The 27219-nt window shown below is 38.6% G+C and overlaps 1 protein-coding gene across 1 annotated transcript in view; it reads left to right on the forward strand.

Annotated features, from left to right (window-relative positions):
- LRGUK (leucine rich repeats and guanylate kinase domain containing) overlaps positions 1 to 27219 on the forward strand; it is a gene marked incomplete at both ends in the record, with an annotated part of 49932 nt that overhangs the window by 6274 nt on the left and 16439 nt on the right. The window contains 10 exons of the mRNA XM_079533806.1: positions 367 to 491; positions 3932 to 4075; positions 7033 to 7113; positions 8542 to 8628; positions 10163 to 10269; positions 13978 to 14097; positions 17128 to 17224; positions 18267 to 18380; positions 23386 to 23587; positions 24525 to 24638. Of these exons, the coding sequence (XP_079389932.1) occupies positions 367 to 491; positions 3932 to 4075; positions 7033 to 7113; positions 8542 to 8628; positions 10163 to 10269; positions 13978 to 14097; positions 17128 to 17224; positions 18267 to 18380; positions 23386 to 23587; positions 24525 to 24638 (1191 nt within the window). The remainder of the gene's footprint in view (positions 1 to 366; positions 492 to 3931; positions 4076 to 7032; positions 7114 to 8541; positions 8629 to 10162; positions 10270 to 13977; positions 14098 to 17127; positions 17225 to 18266; positions 18381 to 23385; positions 23588 to 24524; positions 24639 to 27219) is intronic.

Consider the following 27219-nt stretch of genomic DNA (forward strand, 5'->3'; position numbering starts at 1 on the left):
CTTCTGAGATTGCCTAAAGGCATTTCTCTGTGTCCTGCTTCTTTTGGCTATTTTGCTTGGTTCTGTCGCTTGTTTTTCATATAAATAGTCCACATTGGACACTTACCCACAAAAAAGGAGAGGAGGGTAAATTAAGTCACTTATTCTGCAGTTCCACAGAAAGTTGTATCATTCAAACAAGGAAGCAGTACGTTTCAGAGCAGGCATGGACGTGAGCAGCTGGGATGTTAAACTCTTTAGCATGAAGCATTTGACATCCAGCTCCCCATACCACAAACTTCAATCCCAGTGAGTAACGTGGCCAGCAGCTGTTGCTATGATTTTTGCATCCAGTTATTTTCCTTGAATTCTAAATCCTTTACCAAGTTAATAACATAGAAGAGATAAGAGGACTGGAGAGGTGTCGTAGTCTGACTCACCTTAGTTTGTCACACAACAGACTCACTGCAATCAGTGGCCTTGAGAACTTACCTATCAGAATACTCAATCTGGTAAGAAAGTATTTCTTATTGTTTTGCTGTCAATCTTTATCAATATAGTAAGGCCATAATAAAAGTGAAGGTAATTACATAACAAATTTTCAAAGACAGTACTCCAACTGTCAGCCCATCCTCACCATGTCCACTAAACCGTGGCCTTTAGTGCCACATCTTCACACTTCTCGAACACCTCCAGAGATGATGGCTCCACCACCTCCCTGGGCAGCCCATTCCAATACTTTGCCACTCTTTTTGAGAATTTTTTCCTAATATCCAACTGAACCTCGCTTGGTATAACTTAAAGCCATTGCTGCTTGTCCTAACACTGGTTATCTTCAGATACGTTTCCTCAAAGCTGTGTTTGTGACAGCAGTGAATTAGACACAAGAAAAAAAGGAGGACTGAGCAGCTTGCATTCACTTTTAGAAAACAAGTTTAGTATGCAAATGTGGTAAGTTATTAAAGAATCTTGGATTTATCTTTAAGGATTTTGTAATGTGACTGAAAGTCTTACATTGCTAATTTTGCATGAAGATATCAGGGTATCATAGAGTCATCATAGAATGATAGAATGGCCTGGGTTGAAAAGGACCACAAAGATCATCCAGTTTCAACCCCCTGCTGTGTGCAGGGTCACCAACCACCAGAGCAGGCTGCCCAGAGCCACATCCAGCCTGGCCTTGAATGACTCCAGGGATCCAGGGGCATCCACAGCCTCCTTGGGCAACCTGTTCCAGGGTATATTTGCAATACAACATTTCTAGGGCATATTTTAGATTTTTAGTGGGATTTATCTCATCTGGTTACAGATTTCTGCAGTGTAGATCACTGCATCAGAGCTTGTTCTCTGCTGCCTCAAAAATCAGTGGAGAGAAATGGATATCTAAACTACTGCATTATCCTCATCCTCAGTGGATGACATCTCTCTTAATGCAAGATGCATCAGTCCTTGGAAGCATCTCTTCCTCTCTGTTGTTTATAAAGATTGCTGAGAACCCATTGTAGATCTCTGTGTGTCAATGCCTACACTTGAATGCATCTGGCCCTTTTTTGAGTCTTGGGTAGGTGTTTATTCTAGTATTCCTCAGTTCCACATCAGTAAAATATACCAGTTTCTTCTAAATTATTTCAAGATGCGTAGTAGGGAGGGCTATCAGTATAGAGGCTGCAAAGTACAAGCAAAAACTACTTTTAATGCAATTGCTATAAAAATGCCAATCCACATCTTAATAGGTTTTACTTTGTAATAGTACTTTAAAATAGTAATTTAAAACTGAGTATGAAAAAGCTATACATAGAAATATGTTCATATCTGCTACATTAGTGTTAAGCACCTACATAAATATTTTAGGTAAAGCGAATGAATCCTTTATTCAAGTATAGAATTCTTTTTCAATCCTTGTAAAATTTTTAAGATTTTTTAATGTGTGTGCTGTAGTAATTCAAGTAGAAGAGCAGAAGTAAGGTCTGTGTCCATTTCACCTGGTTGTCCCTTATACTTTTTGCTGCTTTGGTACAGGCATTCACATTCATAAGTAGGCAGTTGTATATTTTGAATAATATATTCAAAAATCATTCAGCAGTATATTTTTAATGGATTTATATTTCTATCTAATGCCTTCAGTGGCAATAATACTATTTTTTTCTAATTTTTAGTGGAAAAGATTGGCAAAATCTTGTCTAGAAGTTTTGAAATGAACTATAGGAATACAAAAATCTAAGCTGACAGGAAAATCTTCTCTCTAAATAGCTCATCTCTACTAAATTGCTTAGCCATTGTGTACCTTGATTTCCTCGTCTGTTAAAAGGCCTAATAATAATTCTGTTAGTAATGGTTATCTGCCCTGTAAAATGCTTTGGAGATCGTGTTAACAGCTAAGGCTTATTAATATGAACATGTTCTTCAGTTTGGGTTCTTACATGCTGATACGATTATTTATCCAACTGCTTCTCTTTTTTAATTAGCAAAGTAGATAGTTGTGAAAATTATGTAAATAGACAGATTTTAACGTAGCGTTTTCTTTTGCTAATTAGAACAAGATACAGTTCCTCTTTTTTTTTCCCCCTTTCTACCCACTGATTCAGATTCCCTTTCTATTTTCCACTGAGCTTTCAGGTTGAAAGAGTAGTAAAGGTCTGAAGTTTGGAAGAAAGACTTCAGAAACTGTAAATACTTCCTAACTATTGCAAAAAAGCCTCTGTTCTGCTTAAGCTTGCAAAAAATAACAAGTGCAACTCTAATGAACTGGACTCTTAGGAATTTTATGCTTAGCAAGAAAGGACCTCTACAAAAATGTCTTTTGTTCACAGAATTCTATGTGTACCTCTTGCATAGCATTTTGCAACTAGAACTCTGAGCTTTATCTTATTAAGGAGGTCTAACAGCATACAGGAAGAGAGTGCTTCCATGCTATTAATAACCTAATTAAAGATTTAAAAGTCAGGAAAAATGTCAAGGACAGACAACTGGATTAACATTAGAGTCAGCTGGCTTATTTATTTCAACAGTTCCTAAATATTTATAAATAGAATATGAGGCTTCTAAGGTTTCAGCACAAGGTGATGCTGATGGAAAAATATAACTTGCAAGGTTATAGGGAGAGAATCATGTTGAGAGGCCATCTGGGTACATGTAGCCACTGAGACAGAGATGAGTGGAGAATCCTGCATGTTGTATCTGTTTAGAGTTTAGCAGGAATGAGTGTATGATTTGTGGGGTCCAGACAAATGAAGCCATCTGGTGTCCCGTGATTGATATAGTTTTCTATCTTGTAACTTGTTTGGAAGCAATGTAAAACAATGATAATTGCTTGAGTTCCCAGAAGCTTGGGTAATTTTCTGTCCAGGTGAATTTACAGTAGAGGTAGGTAGGGGTTTTTATTGGAACATTTCAGGGCATGCTGTCACTGACAGCAAATAGTCTGTCTTCACTTTGTACATATTAATGAACTTATGTATCCCAAAGAGATTTTATAGATTGCCTGTAGCCCAAAGAAGGCAGTACTGTTTTGTTCTACCTTAATATTTTCATTATTTATTCTCTAATCATAAATGTAAATATAACCACAATTATAGAGGGAAATTGTATGTATGTATATTGTATGTATTCTATATTTTTATGTGTATATCTATTTTCTAAATTTGAGTTTGATGGTGGCAAGTGTATTCTCTAGGCAGTATGATCTCAAAAAGAATGCTAAAGCTCTTTTTATACTGCTGTTGTCACTTACTGTTATTCAAGGTGAGCAGAATATAAGTTAATCAGAAGGTAGTTCTTTTCTCCTTGAGGAGTATGGAGAGCTGCAGTATGTCATCTCATGATGGGGCCAATGCATAAAAGGCCTGTTTGTAATAGCATTCTCAATAATAAAGTGAACACTGCTCTTCCTCAGAGATGTTGTTTCCCATCTGTAGAACTTCATCTGACTTCATATGTTTTCCTGTATTCTTAGAGCTCTAACCTGCTTGAGAAGATAACCGGCTTGGATAGATTGAAAACTCTATGGAAGCTGGACCTTTCTAGCAATAAAATAGCTACTCTAGAAGGCTTGGAGGGACATGATTTACTAGAGGTGATCAATCTAGAGGATAACAAGGTAACATATTTAATATTGATCTCAACTTGTTCTGAGAATGCATCCTTTTTTGTTTCTCCTTAAATCCAATCCCTAGAAAGTCAAACAATGAATCTTACAATACTCCAAGAAAGGAATATTAGATAAGATGCCATTTTTCCTTTGATGTTTTGTTCCAGTATTGTTTCACATGTTGATTAGTAGTGTATTCCTCAGGCTTTATTTGACATCTCCAGGTTTATTGTTATGTAAGGATCACTTCTGTTGTATTTAGTGCTCGTATACATAAAGACCTAACACAATTCCCTTGTGTAGATATGATAGAGGTGAGTATTGGTGGTTTTTTTTCAGTTTGATTATTCTTGAGGATCTTTACTTACATCACAGCTTTCCTACTGTCGGGAGGGTTTGCTAATATCTCTCAGCCTGATTTTATGACCACAGATTCTTCTGAGCTCTCAAGTGGTACGTTTCTGTAAGGCAGAACTGCGTGTACTCTGCTATAAATTGTGTTTTGTTCTGCAGCAAGATTTTCACAGGGAGTACGATGATACAATCCAACTCATTTGTATTTGAATTTTGAAACCCAGGCTTCGTATGCCTAATCCTTTTGATGTTGAGTTCCTGGAGTCTCTAGCTGAAAAGACTGTCAATTCATGAATCATTCTGACATCAAAGATAGATCTGCATGTGGAAAAAAAAAAAAAAAAGAAGAAAATGAGAAATAACAGTATAAACCAGGAACTGAACATTTTCTACATTTTCTGTAATTTTTCCCCACGCAAGATACATTTATAAGAGAAGATGAATACAGTACACTATGAATTCTTTTTCTCGTGATGTGTTCAGGTTGACATTTCAAGGTGCATCAGTGTTTGAAATTACACAAGACAGGAAACTATCTAATGGTGTAGCTGTTATTAGTATTAATAACGCCACTTCCATTGCCTCATATAGATTCTACTGTTCTTCACGGCACGTAGGAACTATTAACTTTGCCTCATCAAAACCTACCTCTGTTAATGATGTTGTTGAAGCTGTTTAATGAGTCACCATTTTTGAACATTTCTTTCTGCAGAATAATGTAAAGAGAATATTGGCACAGTTGCTTTAGCCTTAAGTTTTTTCTGTCTAAAAAAGCTGCGTTAAGGGTTCTCACTGGAACTCATTGTTCCAAGGTAGAGTTACATTGGTCTGCCTGCATCTGTGGTGAGAGTAGGATGCCAGCTGCTTGGTGTCTCTGGAGAGCTGGGTGGACATGATATTCTGCAGATCTGTAGGGCCAGTCAGCAGACATAGGACAGAACTCTCAATGTTTTATTTCACTTCTGCATCCACAAGGTGGAATTATCTCTCTGGAATAATCCCACATGCTGTCAGTTGGCCAATGAGGACAGTAGGTTTATCTGCAGTATGTAGCTCTCACATATATCATTATCTATATATAGAATCACAGAGTGGCCTGGGTTGAAAAGGACCACAATGATCATCCAGTTTCAACTCCCTGCTGTGTGCAGGGTCGCCAACCAGCAGACCAGGATGCTCAGAGCCACATCCAGCCTGGCCTTGAATGCCTCCAGGGATGGGGCATCCACAACCTCCTTGGGCAACCTGTTCCAGTGTGTCACCACCCTCTGTGTGAAAAACTTCCTCCTGATATCTAACCTAAACCTTCCCTGTCTGAGTTTAAAACCATTCCCCTTTGTCCTATCACTATCCACCCTCATAAACAGCCGTTCCCCCTCCTGTTTATACGCTCCCTTCAAATACTGGAAGGCCACAATGAGATCTCCTGGAGTCTTCTCTTCTCCAAGTCAAACAAGCCCAATTCCCTCAACCTTTTTTCTTAGGAGAGGTGCTCCAGCTCTCTGATCATCTTAGTGGTCCTCCTCTGGACCATTCCAAGAGCTCCCTGTCTTTCTTATGCTGGGTGCCCCATGTATAACCCATATATAACCTGTACATATTTAGGGGTTTTCAGTTATGGACTGTTGGTTTTCTATGACTTATCTGGGAAATCCACTCAAATGACAACCTAGTCAAAATTGTTCTGCAGGGGGCTTGTTATCTCAGAAGGAATATTAAATTGAGTGTGGTTGAGATTTATATTTTTAGGAACCTCACATAAGCTAACTAACACATGGGGATGGCTCAGTCTTCCAGCATTTAAAGGAAAATTAGTTTCTTTAGAATTCCATTCATCCCAGCCTTGCATGGGTCATGTCCTCTGAAACTGTCTTTTTCCACTGATTATAAAGTGAAATTGTTAAGTGGCTGATCTGGGCTAATTAATTTACAGATGGCTAAAATGAGTCAGAAGGAATTCCTTTTTACCCACTGTGTTTTAGCTGATAGCCTTACAACTGTTCACTGAGTGCCACTGGCGTGACTTCACTTTGGGCACACAAGCTTTGGTCAGTCCCACGTAACTTCTAAAGCTTAATGGATATGGCTGAGTGCAGCCAACCAAGGTTTTCTTTGTGAACAGATGAGACGTGTGGGATGCATTACCCTCTGGACATAAATAGAGGTAAGAATAAGTATGCTGATGCTTTTCAGTTAAGTGCTGCAAGTTAGATAGGGTGTTCTAACTTGAGCTTCAGTGAAAAGAAAATCTCCTTAGAAGGAATTATTTTCGCTAGTCATGAAGCACAAATATAACTGCAGAATTGCCTCACTTAAGCACATCAGCCACATAAAAGTTAAATGTGCTATGGCTTGACGTTTGAAAGAACGGGAAAAATGCAGGTGGTTCGAAATTACTGTGTTATATTGCTTCTCCAGCTAACATCCAAGTTGTCTGCCTTTTGTGGCTGAAAATGCCTTATTGAATGCAGTTAGCATGTATACCCAGTTTGTGAGTATAATGACTTCTTTATTTCCAGATTTTAGGAACAGGAATGAAAAACTTTTTTTTCCCCATAGTTATCGTTGACTCTGTTGCTGCTAATTTATGTTCTGTTTTTGTTGCTAATTAGATTGCTGAGCTGAGTGAACTTGAAAGTATTCAAGATCTGCCTCTCCTCAGGGCTTTAAATCTTTTGAAAAATCCTGTGCAGGTAAGAAGAAAGTAAAAATGAAGGCAAAAATATGAACCTAGAGCTGCTGTTTTGTGTCACACTAGATTCCATTTAGATTCCTTTTCTGTCTCTGAGAGTAGCCAGGTCATCTCAGGGAGTGAAGATTAGGAACAAAGTAGTGATGAGCAGTTGTTCTGCCAGCATGTTTACCCACCTTTCTTTGGGAACTTCCTAGCCAAAGCTACAAATGTATCATGTTTCATATTCACACAATAAATCCATGAATTTGATCAATTTGTTAATACTTTTGTGTTCACAGTATGCAATGATATTTTTTTTGGTAGAAGATCCCACTTTTGTTTGCTTTGAAGGTACTGTCTTGTTCATGAGAAAAGCTGAAAGGAACTTAATAGTAGCCCTTTTCAAATAATGTGTCTCTGGAATCTCTATCATCTTTTCATCCAGGATTTACTCAGTCCTCGTTTATGGCTCCCTTAATATTCCTCAACTAATGAATGAAACATCTCTTTTACTCAGGTTTTCAAGAAATGTGTAGATGTGGCACTGAGGGATGTGGTTTAGTGGGCATGGTGGTAATATGTGGACAGTTGGACTAGCTGATCTTAGAGGTCTTTTTCAACCTTAACGATTTTATGATTCACAAAATGTCAGATATACTGACTTTGCATTTGTAACTTGTCCTCAGTAATCCAAGATGACTCTCTCCTGACTTTTGTGACTTCTAGGTTGTTTGAGATGGTGCTGAATTGACCTTGGTTCTCCTCCAGTTGCTCACCAAACCATGCTCTCACTTCCCCTTCTCAGCAAGATGGGGAGAAAATAAGATTAAAACACTCATGATTCAGAATAAGGACAGGGAGATAAGTCACCAATCATGATCACAGGCAGAACAGGCTTGACTGGGGGAAGATTCATTTATTACCAATTAAAAGTAGAGTAGGCTAGTTAAGCCAAAACAATGGCTGAAAACACATCATCTCCATCTCAACTTTGCTTTGACTCTTCTTTTGAGATAGGCTGTCCCACGCCCCTCCATGTCCTGAAAACCTTTTTCTCTTTATATGACCTTCTCTTAAGCAGATTCTGATCTTATTCCTTTAAATTACTGTTTTAATAGCTTACATGAACAACAATCACCTTAAGACAGCCATTTGAGTTTTGGTTATTGGTGTCAACTTTTTATTTGAATTTTAATTATTCGTTTTTATTGTCCCAGACTTAAATTCATTGTTATAAATGCTTATATAATGCAAGTTCTCTTCTAAAGTTCCTGCAGTCCTTCTAAGGTTGGAAGTATTAGACATGGATGATCATGTAGTCCCAGAATAGATAATGCTTTCGGTTCTCCAGCAGTCTTCTTATATCACACTGTATTAAAACCAATTTAATTTCAGCTAATAGATATTAAATATTAGATTGATGAATCTAGGTTCTTTTTTCCTTCAGGAACAAACAGATTATTGGCTCTTGGTGATTTTCATGTTGCAACAACTAACAGAACTGGATCTCAAGAATATTTCAGTGGAAGAAAAGGTATGTAAGTGTATCATTCTGATTTTTTTCTAAGTAAAGAATGCAAATACAAAAACAAGCAAACAAACAAACAAACAAAAAACCTGAACAGCTGTACATGCAAATATAGGATTTTTGTCATTTGAATGTGATGGGTGTCCCATATTTCAGACTACATGATAGACTACAAATTCAGAGACTTCTGCTTCTAAATCCAGATATGGAGCACGTGCATGTAAGTGAAAATGCAAAACTTGGCTAAAAGCCATCATGAAATGGCTTGGGTTGAAAGGGACCTCAAGGATCATGAAGCTCCAACCTCCCCCAGCGCAGACAGGGCCACCAACCTCCATATCTAATACAAGACCAGGCTGCCCAGGGCCCCATCCAACCTGGCCTTGAACACCTCCGGGGATGGAGCATTCTGGGCAGAATATTTACTTAGCAGCTGTGGTTATAATGTGTTCTTTTATAATGTATTCTGGATGTTATAATGATATTTGTTTCCAGGTCTACTCAATACAATTTTCTCTGTAAAATCTTCCTCCCTTAGATAAATCCTCAGACTGCTTACAGTAACTTTCTATTGTAAACTTTTCTTCTAGTGCTGCCATATCTAGAACTGCTAGGGTTAACAGTTGCATATTGGTGTTGGATTTAAGGGAAGCATTCTTAAAAAAAAATGTATAAAGGATCCTCGCAGGAAATTCGTCACTCCTAACTTCAGCTGCATAAACATCAGGGATCAAGGCTCTTGTTTAATGCCAGCCTCTTGCTACCATGAGTATGAATGGATGATACCAAAGATGTTAATCTTATTCTTTGTCTCATGTGACAATCTGCTTTCCTTCCACACTCATATATTCAAGAAATCTTTCTTTCTTTATGGACTGTAAGAGTAAGCCTAGATGACTGATTGAGACTAGCACACAACTTTTGTGTGGTTGAAGTTACTTCAAAAATCCTTTCCTCAGGTTATTGTAGGAGAGGCAAGCATTAATAACAAAAAAAGTAAAATAAAATAAATACAGCCCATTAGAGGTCAGTACCTTCAATAGAATAAATAGGGAGAATCCTTGTAGTTTCAATGCTCTTCCTCCCAGGAAAGTCAGAAATGCTTTGTCAGGAGAAAATTGCAGTTTGCTTACTTTGTTAATACCCATTCTGTTTCTCTTCTAACAAATAAATGAATGGCTTTAGTCCCCAAGGATTTTAATTTGGCATCTTCCACCAGCATTGAAAGGATGCAAATTAATGGATAATTAAAACCTAAACAGAATTACCTTGTGTTTTGTAGCATCCTGTTTTCTTTCCAGTAAAAGGTTGAATATATTAACGATGGTGAGCTACTTCTGGCAACCTTCCATCCATCTATCAGACTGTGTTTAAATCTCCCAAAAACATTTATGTAGCAGAGTGTAGACAAGCCAAATGCAAGGACTGATCATCAAAAGTACAAAGCCCTCATTATTCATAGTGATCTTAGAAATGTATTGCAGTTGGAAACAATTACATCACTGCCCTTCTTTCTTTTGTCCCTAAACTCTGGAGACAGGTTGCTGCTGTGAATCAATATGATCCTCCTCCAGAAGTTGTTGCTGCTAAAGATCATATGACTCAGCTTATGTATAGCATGCTGCAGCCCCAGAGAATCTTTGACAGGTAAGCTTACCTCCACTTCACATCTGCTCCTGAGGGTGGCACTCATGTAAAGCAGAATATGTTGGCATATTTAGAGGGACATTTTTCCGTCCATCTCCCACCTTTAAATTAATCTAATGAAGAGGACATGTTCCATCGCATTCTGTTAGCAGTCTGCAAATTAGGCAGATCTTGTTTGGTTGAAATGGATTATGAAATGAAGTTAGTCATTCACCTCTGAAGTCGGAGACAGATTGTCCACAACTCCATTTCTTTTAAACAATCTGTTGAAACAGATGGCCATTTGCACCATAAATGAGAGATGTAAAATTTCTATTTCTAAAAGGCAATTTGAAAGTCTCTAGAGGGAGAAAAGAGCTGTAAAACATTTCTTCCTGTTCTGCTTATTCCTCTTCACGCTACTGGCGTACCGGCGTGAGCAGAATGGCATTATTTTGTGGCTCTGGGACACGTTTCTATATTCATAAAGCAAAATTTTCAAGTTTGTACTTAAGGAAGTCCAACTTGTGCCTGTGGGAGGAGATGATGCTGTCTGCCATTTAAAGAACAGAAGGGAGAAGCAAATCAATGTTCTTTTTCTGACATTGCCATTGTCATGCCAGGTGACTTCATTCTGTCTTATTTCTCATTTAGAAAATGGAAATCAGCATACTTTGCTGTTCTGTAGACGAATTATGATAGTTGCTTGATAAGTTTGGAAAGTGCTTTGACGTACGCTGATGGAGGATACAATGACATATAAGTGGTTTGTTATTTTATCAGCTACAGTGGGTGTTGAAATCAGTTTGTGCCCAACATCCTGTCTTAGCATCATTATGGGCATCTTGATTCATAGCTAAGTAACGTGATTCAAGATCCATGATTCAGTGACTTAATTTACATTTTTAGATGTCTGTATTGCAAAGCTGGTTTTATTTCTGGGCTTGATGATGACAGATAGGAACTATCCCTGTGGTGATGATAGCTCTGAGAATTTGTATCAGCCTATTAAAAAAAAACCAAACCAAAAAGAGTAGTTTTACCTAAAGGCATGGATTTCTTCCAATGCAGACATAGGCCTTATTTAAATATTTGTTTATTGGATTGTGCATGTGTGTCTTCATTGCTAGAAAGGAACAACTCTGTCAGAGGCATCGTGTACACAAACATATAAATAAGCAAAGCAATCTTTATGGTACTGACCAAAATTGTTAATGATGCTTCGAGTGTTTGCCTATGCTCAGCTGGAAAATACACAACACAGTCATTAATGAAATCTTCCTAATGATGATACGTTGCTGTCTTCCACGCTATAAACTGCTTACTGGAACAAGATTTGTGTAGTTCATTTGCATCGATCTTGTTAGATGAGTTTATAATTAATTCTGGTTTTAGTAGTATTTCTATTAAAAATAAAGCCTGAAATCAAAGGAAAAGGTTATACTGTTACTTATTCCAGTCAGAAAATATTAGCATAAGTTACTTATGCCATTCCCTCTCTGTGTGCTTCCTGATGCTATCTTTAATTACATAGTAACAGACCACTGAACAATATTATGTATATTTTTTCCCTGACTCTAAATGCATGTGACATTTAAAAAGATGGCTTGACATAGTTATAACTGCTGTGGGGGGAGTGGAAATTTAATAACAGAGGGCTCTTCAGTCTATTGGGCAAGCACATGATGAGACTTACTATCTGGCTTTTGAGGATAAATTTATTCAGAGAAAAAAGAGGGCAGGATTATTTTAAACAATGAATGTAATTAACCACTGGAACAATTTACCATGGGTACCAAGAAATCTCCACAACTGGAACGTTTTAATTAAAATATGCTCTGACAGAACCCTCAGCGTCAGGCTTGAAACAAGAACTGACTTGGGGAGCCAGTATGATGAAGGGGATCTGGCTAGATGATCATGAGTCCCTTCTGGCCTTGAAATCTATTAATTGTTCACAGCAGTGTATTGCTCTACTCACTAAAGGAAGTTGAAAGATGAACATTAAATAAACCAAGAACTCCTTACCAGATCCTGCTTTTACATTTTAGCAAAACCAAAACTTCTGAAAATAGGTAAGTGGTGATGTAATGAGAGATAGTACTGTGGAAACAATAAAGCCAAGGAATGTGAAGATATGTTCTCTGTTCTAGTAATGGGAATTTATTTAGAGAGAGTGACAATCCCAAGTAAATAGGCCCTGCTCTTGCTGTAAGTGTCCCTGTTCCTTGCAGGAAAGTTGGGCTAGATGACCTTTAAAGATCCATTCCAACTCAAAATCATTCTATGATTCTGCTAATAAGTTTATTGTGTCAATGTTGTCTAATTTTTGTAAATGTCACTGTACATTTATATACAAAACAACCTTAGGTCTCCAAATGGTGCTGCTGCCCTCTTGCTTGAAATTAGTCTAGTAAATGGAGCACTGGACCAGGGTCTTACTTCATTTTACAATTTAGTAACCCCACATATATACAGCCTCAAGCCAGCCAATTTATTAGGTGTGTGTGTGCTACATCTTCTGTGAGGGTAGTATTTATCTACTTCATTGGAGAACTAAGAGACTGAATTACATTATTATCTCAGTGCTTCTCAAACATTCAGTCCCATTACATCTGTATAATCTGGTAGAAGATGGAGTTGTTTTGTTGAACCTAAATAGAGGTAAAGCTATTACTGTGATTTCATTTATTTATTTATTTATAGTTATTTCTCCCCATGCTTGTGTTTGATGGCCATCATTACTTCTCGTGGATCTTGTCCTGTGCAAGGGAAGAGTTAAAAGAAAGGAATCTGTTTTCAGGAATTTATGCTCACCTGCTGTAAATCACATTAAATGTAATCCTAGTGCACAGAGGTGGTTTTCTTCCTTTAAAATTGAAGTTGTTTTAAAGCTATTCATTAGTTAAAAACGTGTGTTTCTGAAATCATTTCAGCTATTTTTGACATGTCATCAAGTGGCATGATCTTACAGCCCAAGTGAGAGTAAAAAGTGAGAGTTTAAAGTTGAATTCTATTTTTATATCCCTAAATTGCTGGACTTTCAGAAATGCAGAAATACCATTTATTCCAGTATTTAAAGCTGGAAGAGAAAATTCAAGAATCAAACCATCTGCACAGCATGGAGAAAATGGAGCCAAAGTGAAGGCTTTGTGTTTTTGCAACGATTTGATTTCTTTCATTGTAGTGTTATTTGTGTTCAGTGGAGTTTAAGTTTCTTAGTGTCTCTCATTGTACTGAACTGAAGAGCTCTTCACAAATTACTACCTTCATCTGGCAAGGTTAGCAAGAATATATGCAGGAGCACATAAAGATTTGTAGGACTGAGTTGGGGTTCACTCCAGGTTTATTGTCCCGATCATTAAAATATTACCATCCCTGCAATAGAATTGGAAAACTCTTAACAAAACCCAGCAATGCCATAACTGCAGAGGCAACTTCAAAAAGACTGTAAATCAGAGAAGATATTGTACACATAATATTATACCCTCAGCAAAAGAGACCCAGGGGTCTTTATTGTAGCATTCTGTTCTGTTTTTATGTTTAGAGTGTGTCAAATTGAGCACATGCTTTTCCTCATCTTAATCTATGCTGTGAACAATGTGAATATTGTGATTGATAGAGGAAATTAGTGGAAATGATGATGAAGTCTCTGCAGAAGCTTTATGCAATGTTGTGAAGACTTTATTTCCAACTAACCTAATGCCTCCTTGTTTTCCTTTCTTGTAGCACTCTCCCTAGTCTCGATGCTCCCTACCCCATGCTGGTATTGGTTGGCCCTCTTGCCTGTGGGAAGAGAGAGCTTGCTCATAGGATCTGCAGACAGTTCAATAATTTCTTCAGATATGGGTAAGTTCACTCCTTGAGGTTAAAAGAACACAGAGATCAAATTGCTGGGGTTTTTTGTTGTTTGGTTTTTTTTTTTTCCCCAAAGAAGTTAAAAGTTAAATACAACCAATAAATGTTAGTAGCTGTGCATTTTATCTCTTTGTAGTGCTTAATTGCCTGAAGTCATCAGATACTTTCTTTAAAAGAAATGCCATTTAAATTGTCTTGTTCTTTTCAAAGGTGAATGGCAAGGAAGCAAACAAAAAAGTGTCATTTATGCTCTGTTTATTGATCTGTTCTATCTACTCTCACACATGCCCTTCAGTCTGAACATCTGTTTAGATATGTATCCATTTCTCTTAAATTTTTATAACGTACCTGCATGTAAACACATTAGCATGCATGTGCACGCTGCATCCAGAAGCTAGGCAAGAAGCAAGTGCAATTGCTGGACCAGTTTATTATCTTGCAAGTAGTGCTATCAAAGTAAATGGCACTTTTCAGCCTTCACCACCTGCTGGGAGGAGTGATTCTCCCACTCTGAAAGGCCTGAATTAGGATCCTTTCTGCCTTGGTCTCCCTGTGTATTTAGTGGAGAGAAACCAGCTCTTTCCAGAGGGGATTCAGCTTTTGTGAATCACATACCTTTCCTCAGTGCCCATGGATAGGAATTGTGGCTAAGTCAAATCACCACTGTCTGGCACCTAAAACTAAGTGGTACAAGCTGTTCCTTTTGTCTACTCACCTCATTATTCATGGTAGCTAATTTCCAGAGATCCTCTTATAGATCCTTACGCTATATGGCACTGATCTGAAACCCTGTATGCCTCTTATACCATCTCTCCTCTATTTTGTCAGTCTTCCTCAATTGTTTGTTATTTTTATAATCACACAATTTTATCTGTTAATTTTTTTTTAATCATACCTTGGCCATAGTTTCATACGTACGGTATTTGCCACAGTATCTTGGATCCATATTCATGCTGTCATACTGAGCATAATTTGTAAGAAATGGACCATGGGCATGTGAATATTTGAGAAATATTTCTCAGTTTCACAACATCATGGAACCACAATCTGCATGTTGTTGTAATAACATAAAATCATCGAGGTTGAAAAACAGGTCATCCAGTCCAGCCATCACCACCATGCCCACTAAACCACATCTCTCAATATCTGATATACCTTTCTTGGCTACCACAGTATTCCACAGTGAAGAAGCTTACATTCCTGCACTGTTCTCAGATTAATGACCCAATCCAGCACATGGCTATAAATGGGCGAATCAAAAGGACATTGTAAGAAAAGACCTGAGAGGGTTATGCAATTGGAAAAATGTATTTTCTTTACCTTAAAAAAAACCAAACTGCTGTGTTTTGAAAGATGAGATGGGAAATTACAAACTAATTGAATGTCAATTGAAATTTTCTAAGCACTGTATGTTGAGTTTTGTTTTGCTTTGGTTTTTTTTTTTCAGGAGCATTGTTTTTATACTGTTTATACTATTTTATTTCCTGAAAGTTTTATGCACAAGGGGGGAAGGGGGGGGGAAGGGGAATAGAGACAGAATCTTAACAGAGCAGATAATTGCAACCATAAAGCAAAGTTGTATTTTAATTATTCAGTGGAGATTTAAGCAATTTTATGGCTTACTCTTTTAAATTTCAAACATTCCACTCATTAAAAATGTATTTCATGCAAGATACTCTAGCAGTTTGAATGTAAACATGGCTTTGCAATTAAAAAGGGTTGTAATGTTTAAAAGTGTTTCAAAAAATAAAGTGAAATTAGACCCTCAAACCATCTGGCTTGTGCTCAGGATTGACCTTTAAAGCTGGATGCGTTCATAGTATCTTAAGAAAAAATCAAGCCTTTGAAGTGCTATTTTACAGACTCCATGTGTAGCACGTTGTTCTCATTTGCCATTGCTTCCTGATGTGAAAAGAAAAGAAAGAAAGAAAATTAATGACTCGGAATAGCAATGCTCTGGGCAAATCCTAGGCTAGAAAAACAACAGTTGAGTCCTTGGCCCATGTTTTAGACAATACTGACTTCGTAGGAAGTGGCTCCTGGTTTTCTATCACTTCCAGCTCTAATCTCTAAGTTACCTTTCCCTGTCTCTTGAAAACCTATTAAAACTTTCTCCAGAAATGTGGCAATGTGGGTGAACCCAGTAGGTGGTATACTAGCATGGTATGTTTTTTTTGCCATTTTTTCCAAAACAGTCCAACAGCAGTTAAGGAGAAAATGCTGTCAGCGTGAATTCCATGTCATGCTTTTATTCCTGTTATCCAACAATGTGAAAATTAGAAGCAAAATCAAACCAGAAACAATTAGCAAAATATCATTTCCTAAGAACATGAGCCACTGAATAGCAAAGCTGGTATTAATCCAAGCTTAATCCAAAGTTGCTACATGCATTGACTTAGCCGGGGCTTTTTGGACTGGTCTTGTTTTAGTGTTTTTTGTTGTTTGTTTTTTTTTTTTTTCTGGTAGTTAGGTTCCCATTTCTGAGGCTTATCCCATTATCCTTACATGGTGACAGGCAATTACTTTTCTTGCCTTGCATCCCACTTATCTCCCTAGTTTCAGGACTGTATCTCCTCTTGATATTAGGGCACTATTTAAAGATTGGTCTTTGTATCTCTTTCTTAACCTCACAGTTCAGCCTAATTCCTGGTCTCCTTTTCTGTATTCAGGATTCTACTTTATATCATTCACAACCTGACATAACTGGGAAAAAATGGTTTCATCATTTCTCTATTACAGGGTGCTATGACAGCTTCAGCTCTGGCTATCCTGGGTTGGAGGGGATTTATAGCCAAAATGTAATGTTACATTTAAACTTTTTTGTGTGTATTTATGAGTTAATCTTTCAAACATGCAGCATTAGTGGTATGATTTGCACCTCTTTATATTTCTCATATTTCTTCTCTTCTTAAAAATAAAATGATTTGTAGAACTCTTCCTTTTTTTTCCCCCCTTCCTATCCCATGGCTGCTTCTGTGATTGAAAACAGGTTTTTTCTTTATTACACCATTTATCTTCCAGTCCCTGTCACACCACCAGGGCAGCTTACTTTGGTGAAGAAAACAGACTTGATTATCATTTTGTTTCTCAAGAAGCATTTGACAAAATGTTGAAAGCGGTGAGTGCCTCACTAGTATTCTGGCAGGACTGTTTGCTACAGAGTTAACTCAACTTTTCCATCCAAGTCATCATTCACAGTTATGTGAATGAATATGAAAGCTCATATAAAACAACCAAAAGTTCATTGTATATTTATGTTGTCTCTTCTTCTGTATGCATACATAGGAGCTATTCAGTAGGCCTAATGGTCAGTAGGAATCTTTAAATAGCATTATAAAGTAGAAATAATCTTATTTGCATGTACAAGTAACTAATGCGGGTACAAGAAACATAAATTCATGAAATATCTGTCATCTCCACTCTGAATTTTCTAGTAACCCTGCAGGGAATGCAGTCTTTTGAATTTTAGCAAATTCCCCCTGAAGGCATTGTGCCTCCAGCTATTGTTTCTGATGTCTTTTGCTGCCTGCAATAAAATTTTGGCTTGAAAAGCCACAACAGAGCTCATTATTTGTACATGTGCAAACAAGGGAGCCAACACAGTCTTAAGTGACTGATTTTAATGGTTCTTAATAGTAACTCTCAGTAACCAAGCAGTTTTGCTTACATTTCTCTAGAAATACTGCTGGAAACCAAATTTTCAGTTGTTAGGTATTAACTTTGAAATGTCTTGGCCAATTATGCATTCTCCTTGCAGGATTGTTTCTGTCCTCTTTTCTTTGGCATCTCCCATTTTATATGGCATAGCCATATGGTTTGATGTATTGTCAAAAAAAAGGATGTCCCTTCGTTTTAGATCCTGCTTTTTTACAGAGGGAATGAATAACCAATGAAAGCTGTAACCTGTCAGCAGCTTGTTTTCAAGGCTCTGGTGTTTTATTATCCATGAACAGCATACAAACCCATACCCTGCAGGCTAGCTATGTGCTCTTCTCTGCAAATGTTGTGTTCCCACTGGCCTTATTATCATTGATGATTTAGTCAGAGAGAAAATCTGTTGGTAAAGCAAGCTAAGAAATTCACAGTAATTATGCTTCTTTAAGAAAGAGTTTTCATTAAAGTACTTCCTTTGTCATTATACTCACTGTTCTGAATTTCAGGGGAAGTTTATAGCAACCTATAAATACAGTGGCTATTACTATGGACTTGGAAGAGACACTGTGGATTCAATTGCCAGAGAGGGTCTTGCGACATGTATTCATTTAGAACTGGAGGTAAGAATTGATCTTGCTTTAACATTTTTGAATAAATAATTTTGTGAGAACTGCTGCGGGGAGGAGTTTGTGCAGTTTGACTAAGGTTTGTTCCAGCAGCCTAGACCTATCAACTTAGTGACTTTAGAGGCATTCTAAGGCCTTACACCAGGCCTGCTGTGGATCACAGAATCACAAAATCACAGACAGAATCGTAGGGGTTGGAAGGGACCTCCAGAGATCATCGAGTCCAACCCCCCTGCCAAAGCAGGTTCCTTGGATGGATTTCAGTGACTTCTTTGGGCTTCTTTAGTGTCACTGGAAATGCACTCTTTGGGTTGAATGAATGGTATCTTTAATTCCTCTGCTTGCATCAAGTAGCTCTCCATTGTCTATGCATGAAACAATACCTAACATTTCCTTTACAGATACCCACATTTAGTCACGTGCACCCCATGGCTGGCATCTTAAAATTTCTTAATCAATTTTTCCCATCTTCAGTCTCCTTATCTCCCCTCCATGTCATTGGTATTTCCATTATGGTATCTTCAACTTTTCATCCATGTTCTTTCCACCTATCCCCAGCTTAGAGAGGGAGTGGTCTAGAGCTGCACATTCTCTAAAACAATGCCATGCTTCTCCTTTCCTGATGAGGCAACAGAGGAGCAATATTTGGGGCAGAACGGTTAAAAGATGGAATCTCTGTAAGGGATTATTTTACCTTCTTTGAGATTTGTCAGGTGCACATGCACAGATGGCAGAATCTCAAAAGTCTTGCTGTGTTAGGAAACAAAGTCACAACAATGTGCCAAAACCCATCTATTGGAATCCCCAAATAACAACATTTTATCTCGCTCTCTAATTAAGAACATTTCATTACCTTAGATGGTATACTAGGCAAGGGTTGAGGAAACAAAGAGGAAAGGCAGGCTTCATTTGCTGCTAAAATCCAAAGCTCCGTCTATCTACATAAGTTTCCAGAACAAGAGACTCTACGGAGTGCCCATAACATGATACTGAATATTTCTGTGTTTCACTGTGTTTGTAGGGCTTAGCTCTACCTCTAAGGGATTACTACAAGTTCATAGATACTACTACACCTCTGGGTATTACTGAAGTTGTTGGAATGGACAGACAGCTAAGAAATTCCTTTGTCACTGAAGTTTTGAGGTCACATAGTTATAATGTGCACTCTCGTATCACTGTGGACTCTTCTAGCAGATGAGAAACAATAATGGTGAGTTATGTACCTGAATAGAAATTATCCAACTCCATTATCTTCTGCTAGGCTCATAACAAAAGTGATTTAGCACCATTAAAAGAAATTTTAATTACGGTCCATAGGCTGAGACTAAAAATTTAGAGCTGTTCATTCCCTTTAATCTACAGTATATCTTTTACTGATAAAGGAGACTGACGCAGATTTTAACATTTATATCTCACTGAGTCCACACTTGCAGTTAGTGAAGCTGCTGCAATACTGACACACAGTATGCACATTTGCAGTGCTTTTCATTTGCTTGTGCAGCCATGAATATCTGGATAGTAACAGAGGAGCTGCATGTTCCAGCCGAAGGCTTAGTGGCAGAGTGGCTCACGTGTTTCATTATGCTCCCAGGACTGTAAGCAAAATCATAGGGTCATTAAGGTTGGAAAAGACTACAAAGATCATCTAGTCCAACCATCAACCTGTCCTAATCATGCCCAGTAAGCTTTGTCCCTTGGTGTGGCATTGCCACATCAACAAGGCTGTTGATGTGGTCTACCTAGACTTCAGCAAAGCCTTTGACACTGTCTCCCACAGCATTCTCCTGCAGAAGCTGGCAGTCCGAGGCTTGGATGGGTACACTCTTGGCTGGGTGAGGAGCTGGCTGGAGGGCCGGGCACAGAGAGTGGTGGTGAATGGAGTCAAATCCAGCTGGCGACTGGTCGTGAGTGGTGTTCCCCAGGGGTCGGTGCTGGGGCCTGTCCTCTTCAATATCTTTATTGATGACCTCGATGAGGGCATCAAGTGCACCCTCAGTAAATTTGCAGATGACACCAAATTGGCTGGAAGTGTGGATCTGCCTGGGGGTAGCGAGGCCCTACAGAGGGATCTGGACAGGCTGGAGAGCTGGGCTGAAGCCAATGGGATGAGTTTCAACAAGGCCAAATGCCGGGTCCTGCACTTCGGCTACAACAACCCCAGGTGATGCTACAGGCTTGGGGCGGTGTGGCTGGAGGACTGCGTAGAGGAAATGGACCTGGGGGTATTGATTGATGCTCGGCTGAACATGAGCCGACATTGTGCCCAGGTGGCCAAGAAGGCCAATGGCATCCTGGCTTGCATCAGAAACAGCGTTGCAAGCAGGAACAGAGAGGTGATTGTTCCCCTATATTCAGCACTAGTGAGGCCGCACCTTGAGTACTGTGTCCAGTTTTGGGCCCCTCACTGCAAGAAAGATATTGAGGCCCTGGAATGTGTTCAAAGGAGGGCAACAAAACTGGTGAGGGGTCTGGAACACAGGCCATATGAGGAGAGGCTGAAGGAGCTGAGGATGTTCAGCCTGGAGAAGAGGAGGCTCAGGGGAGACCTCATTGCTCTCTATAACTTCCTGCAGGGAGGTTGTAGTGAGCTGGGGGTCGGCCTCTTCTCTCGTGTCATTAGTGATAGGACCAGAGGGAATGGTTTCAAGCTACGGCAGGGTAGATTCAGGCTGGACATGAGGAAGTATTACTTTTCAGAAAGGGTGGTCAGGCACTGGAATGGATGCCCAGGGAGGTGGTGGAGTCACCGAGCCTGGGGGTGTTCAAGGAAAGGCTGGATGTTGTGTTGAGGGACATGGTTTAGTGGGAGCTATTGGGAATAGGTGAACGGTTGGACTGGATGATCTTTTAGGTCTTTTCCAACCTTGGTGATTCTATGATTCTATGATTCTGTGATTCTATGATTCTATGATTCTCATATAGAATCTCAGGAAACTCAAAATGCTTTTTTTCTAATTTTCTGAGTATCTCGTTGCTTTCAAACAGTTTCAACTTCTGCATTTTCTTATTCTTTACTTTAAGGTCACTTTTTCTCATTTCACATTAGTCACTCAACCTATCTCCATGTCTCCATGTCTCCATGTAGTAAATTTATTGGGCACACCAGGAACTTTCTGTATCCCTTCTTTATTTCTCTTCCCTGTCCATCCCTGATGTGCCACCTTCCTATTCCAATGAAGTGTGTGGTCATGTAAATTGTTTGCTACATTACTTCCTGATCAGAAAGAGACATAACTCATGGTGTGGCTTGAGATGTGGAGGATGTTCCTCAGCTTGAATGTAGGGGTGCTTTCTGCTGGTTGTTTCATCTCTGAAAATTTACAAGCATAGCTGTCTGTAGGTGGCCACATAGCCAGACGCCAAAGATTTGTGCCCCAAATTCTCCTTTCCATTTTTCACCAAAATTAATAGGATTTTCCCCAGAATTATTCCCTGAAATTTGTTTGAATGGATCGAAATACAGTTCCATACCTAGCATGCTAAGCAAATTAAAAACCAGTAAGTGTTCAGCCAGTTATTGCTTGTTGTATAATTTGGCTTATATTTGACTATTGAATTATCATGGGAAACCCCAGTTTTAAGCATGTGGCTTTCAGTTCTGATGGAACAACAGTGTTCAGTTTTGTCATATTAGTTCCTTTCTATTCCTGCCCACTGTAGCAAAGAAGCATGCCTCAATGAAAACAAAGTAAGCTTCCCTGCATTTTCTATAGTGCAGTAAGTGTATGCTCTCAAGATAATTTGTTCATCACTGTGCAATACAATGATTGTTGGCAGTCCTTGATATTGGTGTTCTTCCAAAATGGTCAAAACAATCCTTTGCTATTCTTCTGTAATCTCTGAAGAATTTTGGCCCTAAAAAGGGAAAGGTGTTTTGCCTTTGGTGTTGTTAGCAGGGGGGGTTTAAAATGAGTTGTCAACATTTGAGTCCTTTGCTCAGAGAATATTCATGCTCGTAGCTTCTTTTTCTTTCTGATATTCTCTTGAGAACTTCTTTATGTTTTTGGTAGCACACATTTACACCTTTCTCTTTCATCGCTGGTCTGCAGCTCTGGGCTATATAGGATTCCTATTATTAAACAGTGCTACACACCGTTTTTAATTTGTCCCCCTTTAACCAGTGTTGTCCACCTCCAGATCTGCATTTTTTAATGACTATTACTGACAGTTTATTGCTGTGAGATCTGTACTGTCAGGCCTTTGCCCCATCTGCTATTGTCCTGTGTCTGTACTCCTTTGCACTGTGTCCTGTCTCAGCTTCTTCAGGTCTCTGCTATTGTATTAGGCCTTTATTTATCTACTCTATATTGTTATGTTCAGTTGTAAACATCCCATAGTACCTGGAACAATTGCTTGTTACTGCTATCTAAATAAAACTATGGTTTTACTACACTAAGAGAAAAAAAAAAATCAGATAGATACCACATCTGGTCAACAAAAGAAATTGCTGTCACAGCTGAGCCAAGTAAAACAAAGATAAGGGTAAGTCAAGAGATGTCCAGAGGGAGCAGGACAAGCCTTAGTCCTGAAGCCCTGAAAACTCAGTGTCACAAGCAGTGGCAATACCATATTATAGGGCTCCATGATTACAGTATTCTGTTTCATTTATGTAGAAGGAGAGAAAAAAGATTATTCGATATATGAGTTGGTGCAAATGAGAGCTGTTGAAAGTTCAGAATTGGTACCTAAATCAGAAGTGTGATGAAGTATAATGCTTTAAATTGCTGTAAGAATTTGACTGAAGGGATTCCTTTAGAAGTGTGTTTAGAATAAAGTAGTGCTATTCTTACATTCATCACATGTAGACATCGTGGCACTTCACTTGGAACTTACCGCTTTTGTCAAGCTGGATTCCGGATCTTGAGATCTTGGATTCAGGTTACCAGTACTGCTTTTACAGTGCTTTGTGATAAACAGAGTTGTCCTCAGCTCAGGTATAAATTCAATGGACACTCGGTTTCAGGAACAAAACATTGTGATTTTCTGTTTCGTTCTAAAGGGTGTGCGGAGCTTGAAAACTACCTACTTTAAACCCAAATATATCCTGGTGGTACCAATGAACAAAGTAAAATATGAGGGACATCTGCGAAGGACAGGATTATTCAGCAGGCCAGAGATAGAAGAAGCAGTATCCAGAGTGGACATGTACATCAGAACAAGTGAGGACATCCCAGGATACTTTGATGCGGTAATCAGCACAGGCGAGTTAATCTGTTTTATACTTTAAACCTGACTTCTCATGTTACAGCAGTAAATGGACTGTTACAACAACAGGTGGATCCCATCATTGATTCGCTGTGTTCATTTTTGTCCCGGGAATCCAAACACTCTGGAGATTTGTCAGGAGTGAATTATTTTGTGTCCAAGTTGTCTCAAAGCCATCTAGAAAGGAAACCAAATAATTGAACTCAGCAACACTAAGAGTTGTCTCCTGTAAGAATGTCAAACAGATGTTCAGTGATTTATGTTAATTGTCTGTTAGCTTCTGAGTAGAGGTCAGAGGAGCTTTTGACCTAACAGATCTAATTATCTCTGGACCAGATAGACTTTTTCAAGTGTTGAATTGATGGCTGATATGCATCTTGCTATAAAGGAGAGGCTGCTGCAATGATTTTCCTTGTCGGACTCTTCTAATTAGTAACTTGTTCAAGTCTTCCAGCCTGAGACATGCAACGCATGAGTGGTCAATATTTCATTAAAACCAGTGTTTGCTTCTTGATATTAAGGGATTGAGGGCAGCAGAAGGTGGAGAGGAATCTTTCTCTAATTCATTCAGCGTGTGCCCTTTTGTTGAGGTCACTTTTCAGTTCATCACAGTGATGGTGAAATATTTATATCATAGTGGTAACAAAAACATTATCTGTAGTCATTGTCAAGGGTTTATGGAGCTTACAGTTAAAATAAAGCATAAAAAAACCCACCCTAAAACACAGTAAACCAAACTGTAGAATAGAGTGTAGAAACTTCAAGCTGAATTCCAGATTATTTGCTTGAATGTGCTGCTTATAAAGAGGAAGATTTTTCAGAGATGAGCTGGATGAGTTAAGAATGCATGAGTTAAGATTGCAGTTTCTGTGATTTGTGACTTTGTTCTGATGGAAGCTTGTTTTTTCACCAAATGCTTATCCCTTTCTGCAGATGAATTGGATGAGGCATTTGCAGAGCTGAGTTTCCTGATAAAGGGATACCTGGGTCTGGAGCCACCTGCAGTTTCTGATAGCAGTCAAAACATGAATAGTAAAGCAGGAACAGGTACTGTGTCTGGGCATATGCTACTTCTGCTTTTATCAGTAGAGTATTCCTGCTTATTTGTTATGAGAATTAAAATCTGTGAATGATGCAACCTGTGAGACCGCTCGCCTCTGAAAGCTTTGTGCGTTTCTCTGTAATGGGTCTCCTGGGCTGTTTCCTCCCTGGGATGTAAATCTTTAATGGAGATCTTTCTTGGTATTTTATACTGCTGTGTGCCCTGAGGCAATAATATGCAGAAAGTAAAGTTACCAGACTCTTCTGAGGATGCTTTTGGGCTGGGGATCTCCCATTCATTCCAGATGAATCACAAGCTGGATATGTGTCCCTGGCTGAGAGCTTTGTGCCTATCAAACTTGAACAACAAGAAAAGGGCATAGCATTGAGAGCTTAGTTTTCTCTTTCCCTCAGGATAGCCAGAAGCATGAAGAGATATATAAAAACCAGGATAGTAAGATGAGTGAAGGCATCTTAAAAATTCACTCCAAGTGCTTTTGGAGTTACCCACTGCAGCATAAACCCAGATGATTGGCACTGTGTTTAAAAGAACCCTTTAACTACTTGAATAACTGAAGATGAAGCCTCTTGATCACTTCAGGCTAACCCAAACACATGCTGCTGCAAAAAGCAGTTCTGCCCAACTTACCTCTCCTGCCTGTACGTTTCTAGTCCTCCCTTGCTCTCATTCCCCTGATAGTGCAGTCACATATAATTCCTCCAAAAACTAACCAGAGAAGAACACACCTGACTTTCAGACAGATTAATTCCTTGATCAACCTCATTGTGTAGCTATAGGGTTGGCTCAAGGAGAGAAGGGTAGGGGAGAAGAGCTTCACGAGTGCTTCTAGAAGAAGAAAGGACTGCTCTTGTCAGAGAGAAGTCCTAAGATTAGCTTACGAGAACCCAGCTCTACTCATGATTTATTCCAAACAGGACACGTTACCAGCTGAGATAAAAGCAGAAGAATACAGTCTCTAAAGTATGGGAGAAGAAGAAATAAGAGGAGATATCACAGCAGTAAGATGTTACACAACAGAGACTAACAACAAGCTCATTTATGTGAACTCTTACCTCTAAGAACCTCTGTGGTTTATGGCTCTCTTGGTTAGATCCATTGCAATAGGAGAGTAATTAGTTTCTGAAGTTACATAGAGCCAATATTCATGACCTTCTGTGTGGCTCAGAAGGCTGCAAATAAAAGTAGATGAAGGAGGGCAAAAACGTTTGAAAATGTTAATGAAGGATAGTGCAAAATTCATCAGTTCATCATTTCAAGTAATTTTGTATCCTGAAAGAATTAATAAATACTGATTTCCCAGGGGGGGACGGAAAAGCTCCTATGCATATTGTGGTGTCCCAGTGCTATAACAGTGAGCACATTTTCTGAAGAATCTTATTTAATCTTATCTATATAGATTTTATTTTTATTTCTAGGGCTTGCGTATTTGTTTGAAGTCAGAGGGGAGGAATTCCTTGCCTTACTGCCTATAGTCTTGGTACTTATTTGTCTTAAAACCACTGGAGATGTTTTGTCCTGAGAGGCAATAAAGCCCACCAAGCCCTGACTAGATTATCAGGACAAAAAGGAAAAGGTATAAAGACAAAAGATTTGTATGCAATTGCATTTTTGAAGATGTGTGTGTACATACGTGAGGTTTCTTTAAATGTCTCTGTATTCCTCAGAGGTTCTGAGTTCTTTCTGTGAGTGGCTTGTCACTAGTTACAGAAACTTCATTAACAGTGCTACATTTTGGTAATTCTACTGTCTATAAAGCAACTTTTAAATTTACTATGCACCATTAAATTCATTTGGAGCTTCATTTATAGGTGTTTAAATGAATTTAACTATCCTGTTTCTAGTGATCATCCCTTCTTATGGACTGTGTGAAATAATTTATTTTTAAAAACTTGCCTCAAGGTTGTCTTTAAATGGACATTTTTAGTAAGATAGAAGCAGGGGGAAGATTGGTTGTGGGAGATTATGATAGGTTGTTAATTCTCTTTTTAATGAACTGCTGTGCAAGATCCTTTGCTCATATGCAAAGTGAAAATACTGGGAGAAAATAGATAAGTTCTTCTTTTTAGAAACTTTTTAGAGGAGAAATTTAATACAGTGCAGGACTGATGATGTTTTGTACTTGTGTTATCAGCTTTCATCCACAGAACTTGGTACTATACAACTATTAATTATTTCCTCCAGCAGTCCTGTAGAGTATGTGTTACTATTTGTATTTTACAAGTGAGTAAAGGAACATTTGCGTTAAAGACTGATTATTTGTGATGCTGGGCACCAGCAAGCCCACAGAATTTTTTGTATTGTGAAGCTCTGCGTTTCTGAAGGTTAGACTCTACCACTTATTCAGTGTCAAAATGAATGATTTACTGTGAGTGAAACAGAGCCTACCAATCTCACGTCTTGTCTCCTCTGTTTTTAACACCAGAATTCCTGCCAGCTACAAGCCAGCAGTATATATTTAATGGCTGGGCTGAAAGTCATCTGATGAGTGTTGAAACTTTTTTTTAATAAGTGCATATAGTAAGAAAAGTAACCATATTTAATATATGAACATGCAAATGGATTGGA

Source organism: Tetrao urogallus, assembly GCF_951394365.1.
Source record: "Tetrao urogallus genome assembly, chromosome: 1".
NCBI lineage: Eukaryota > Metazoa > Chordata > Aves > Galliformes > Phasianidae > Tetrao > Tetrao urogallus.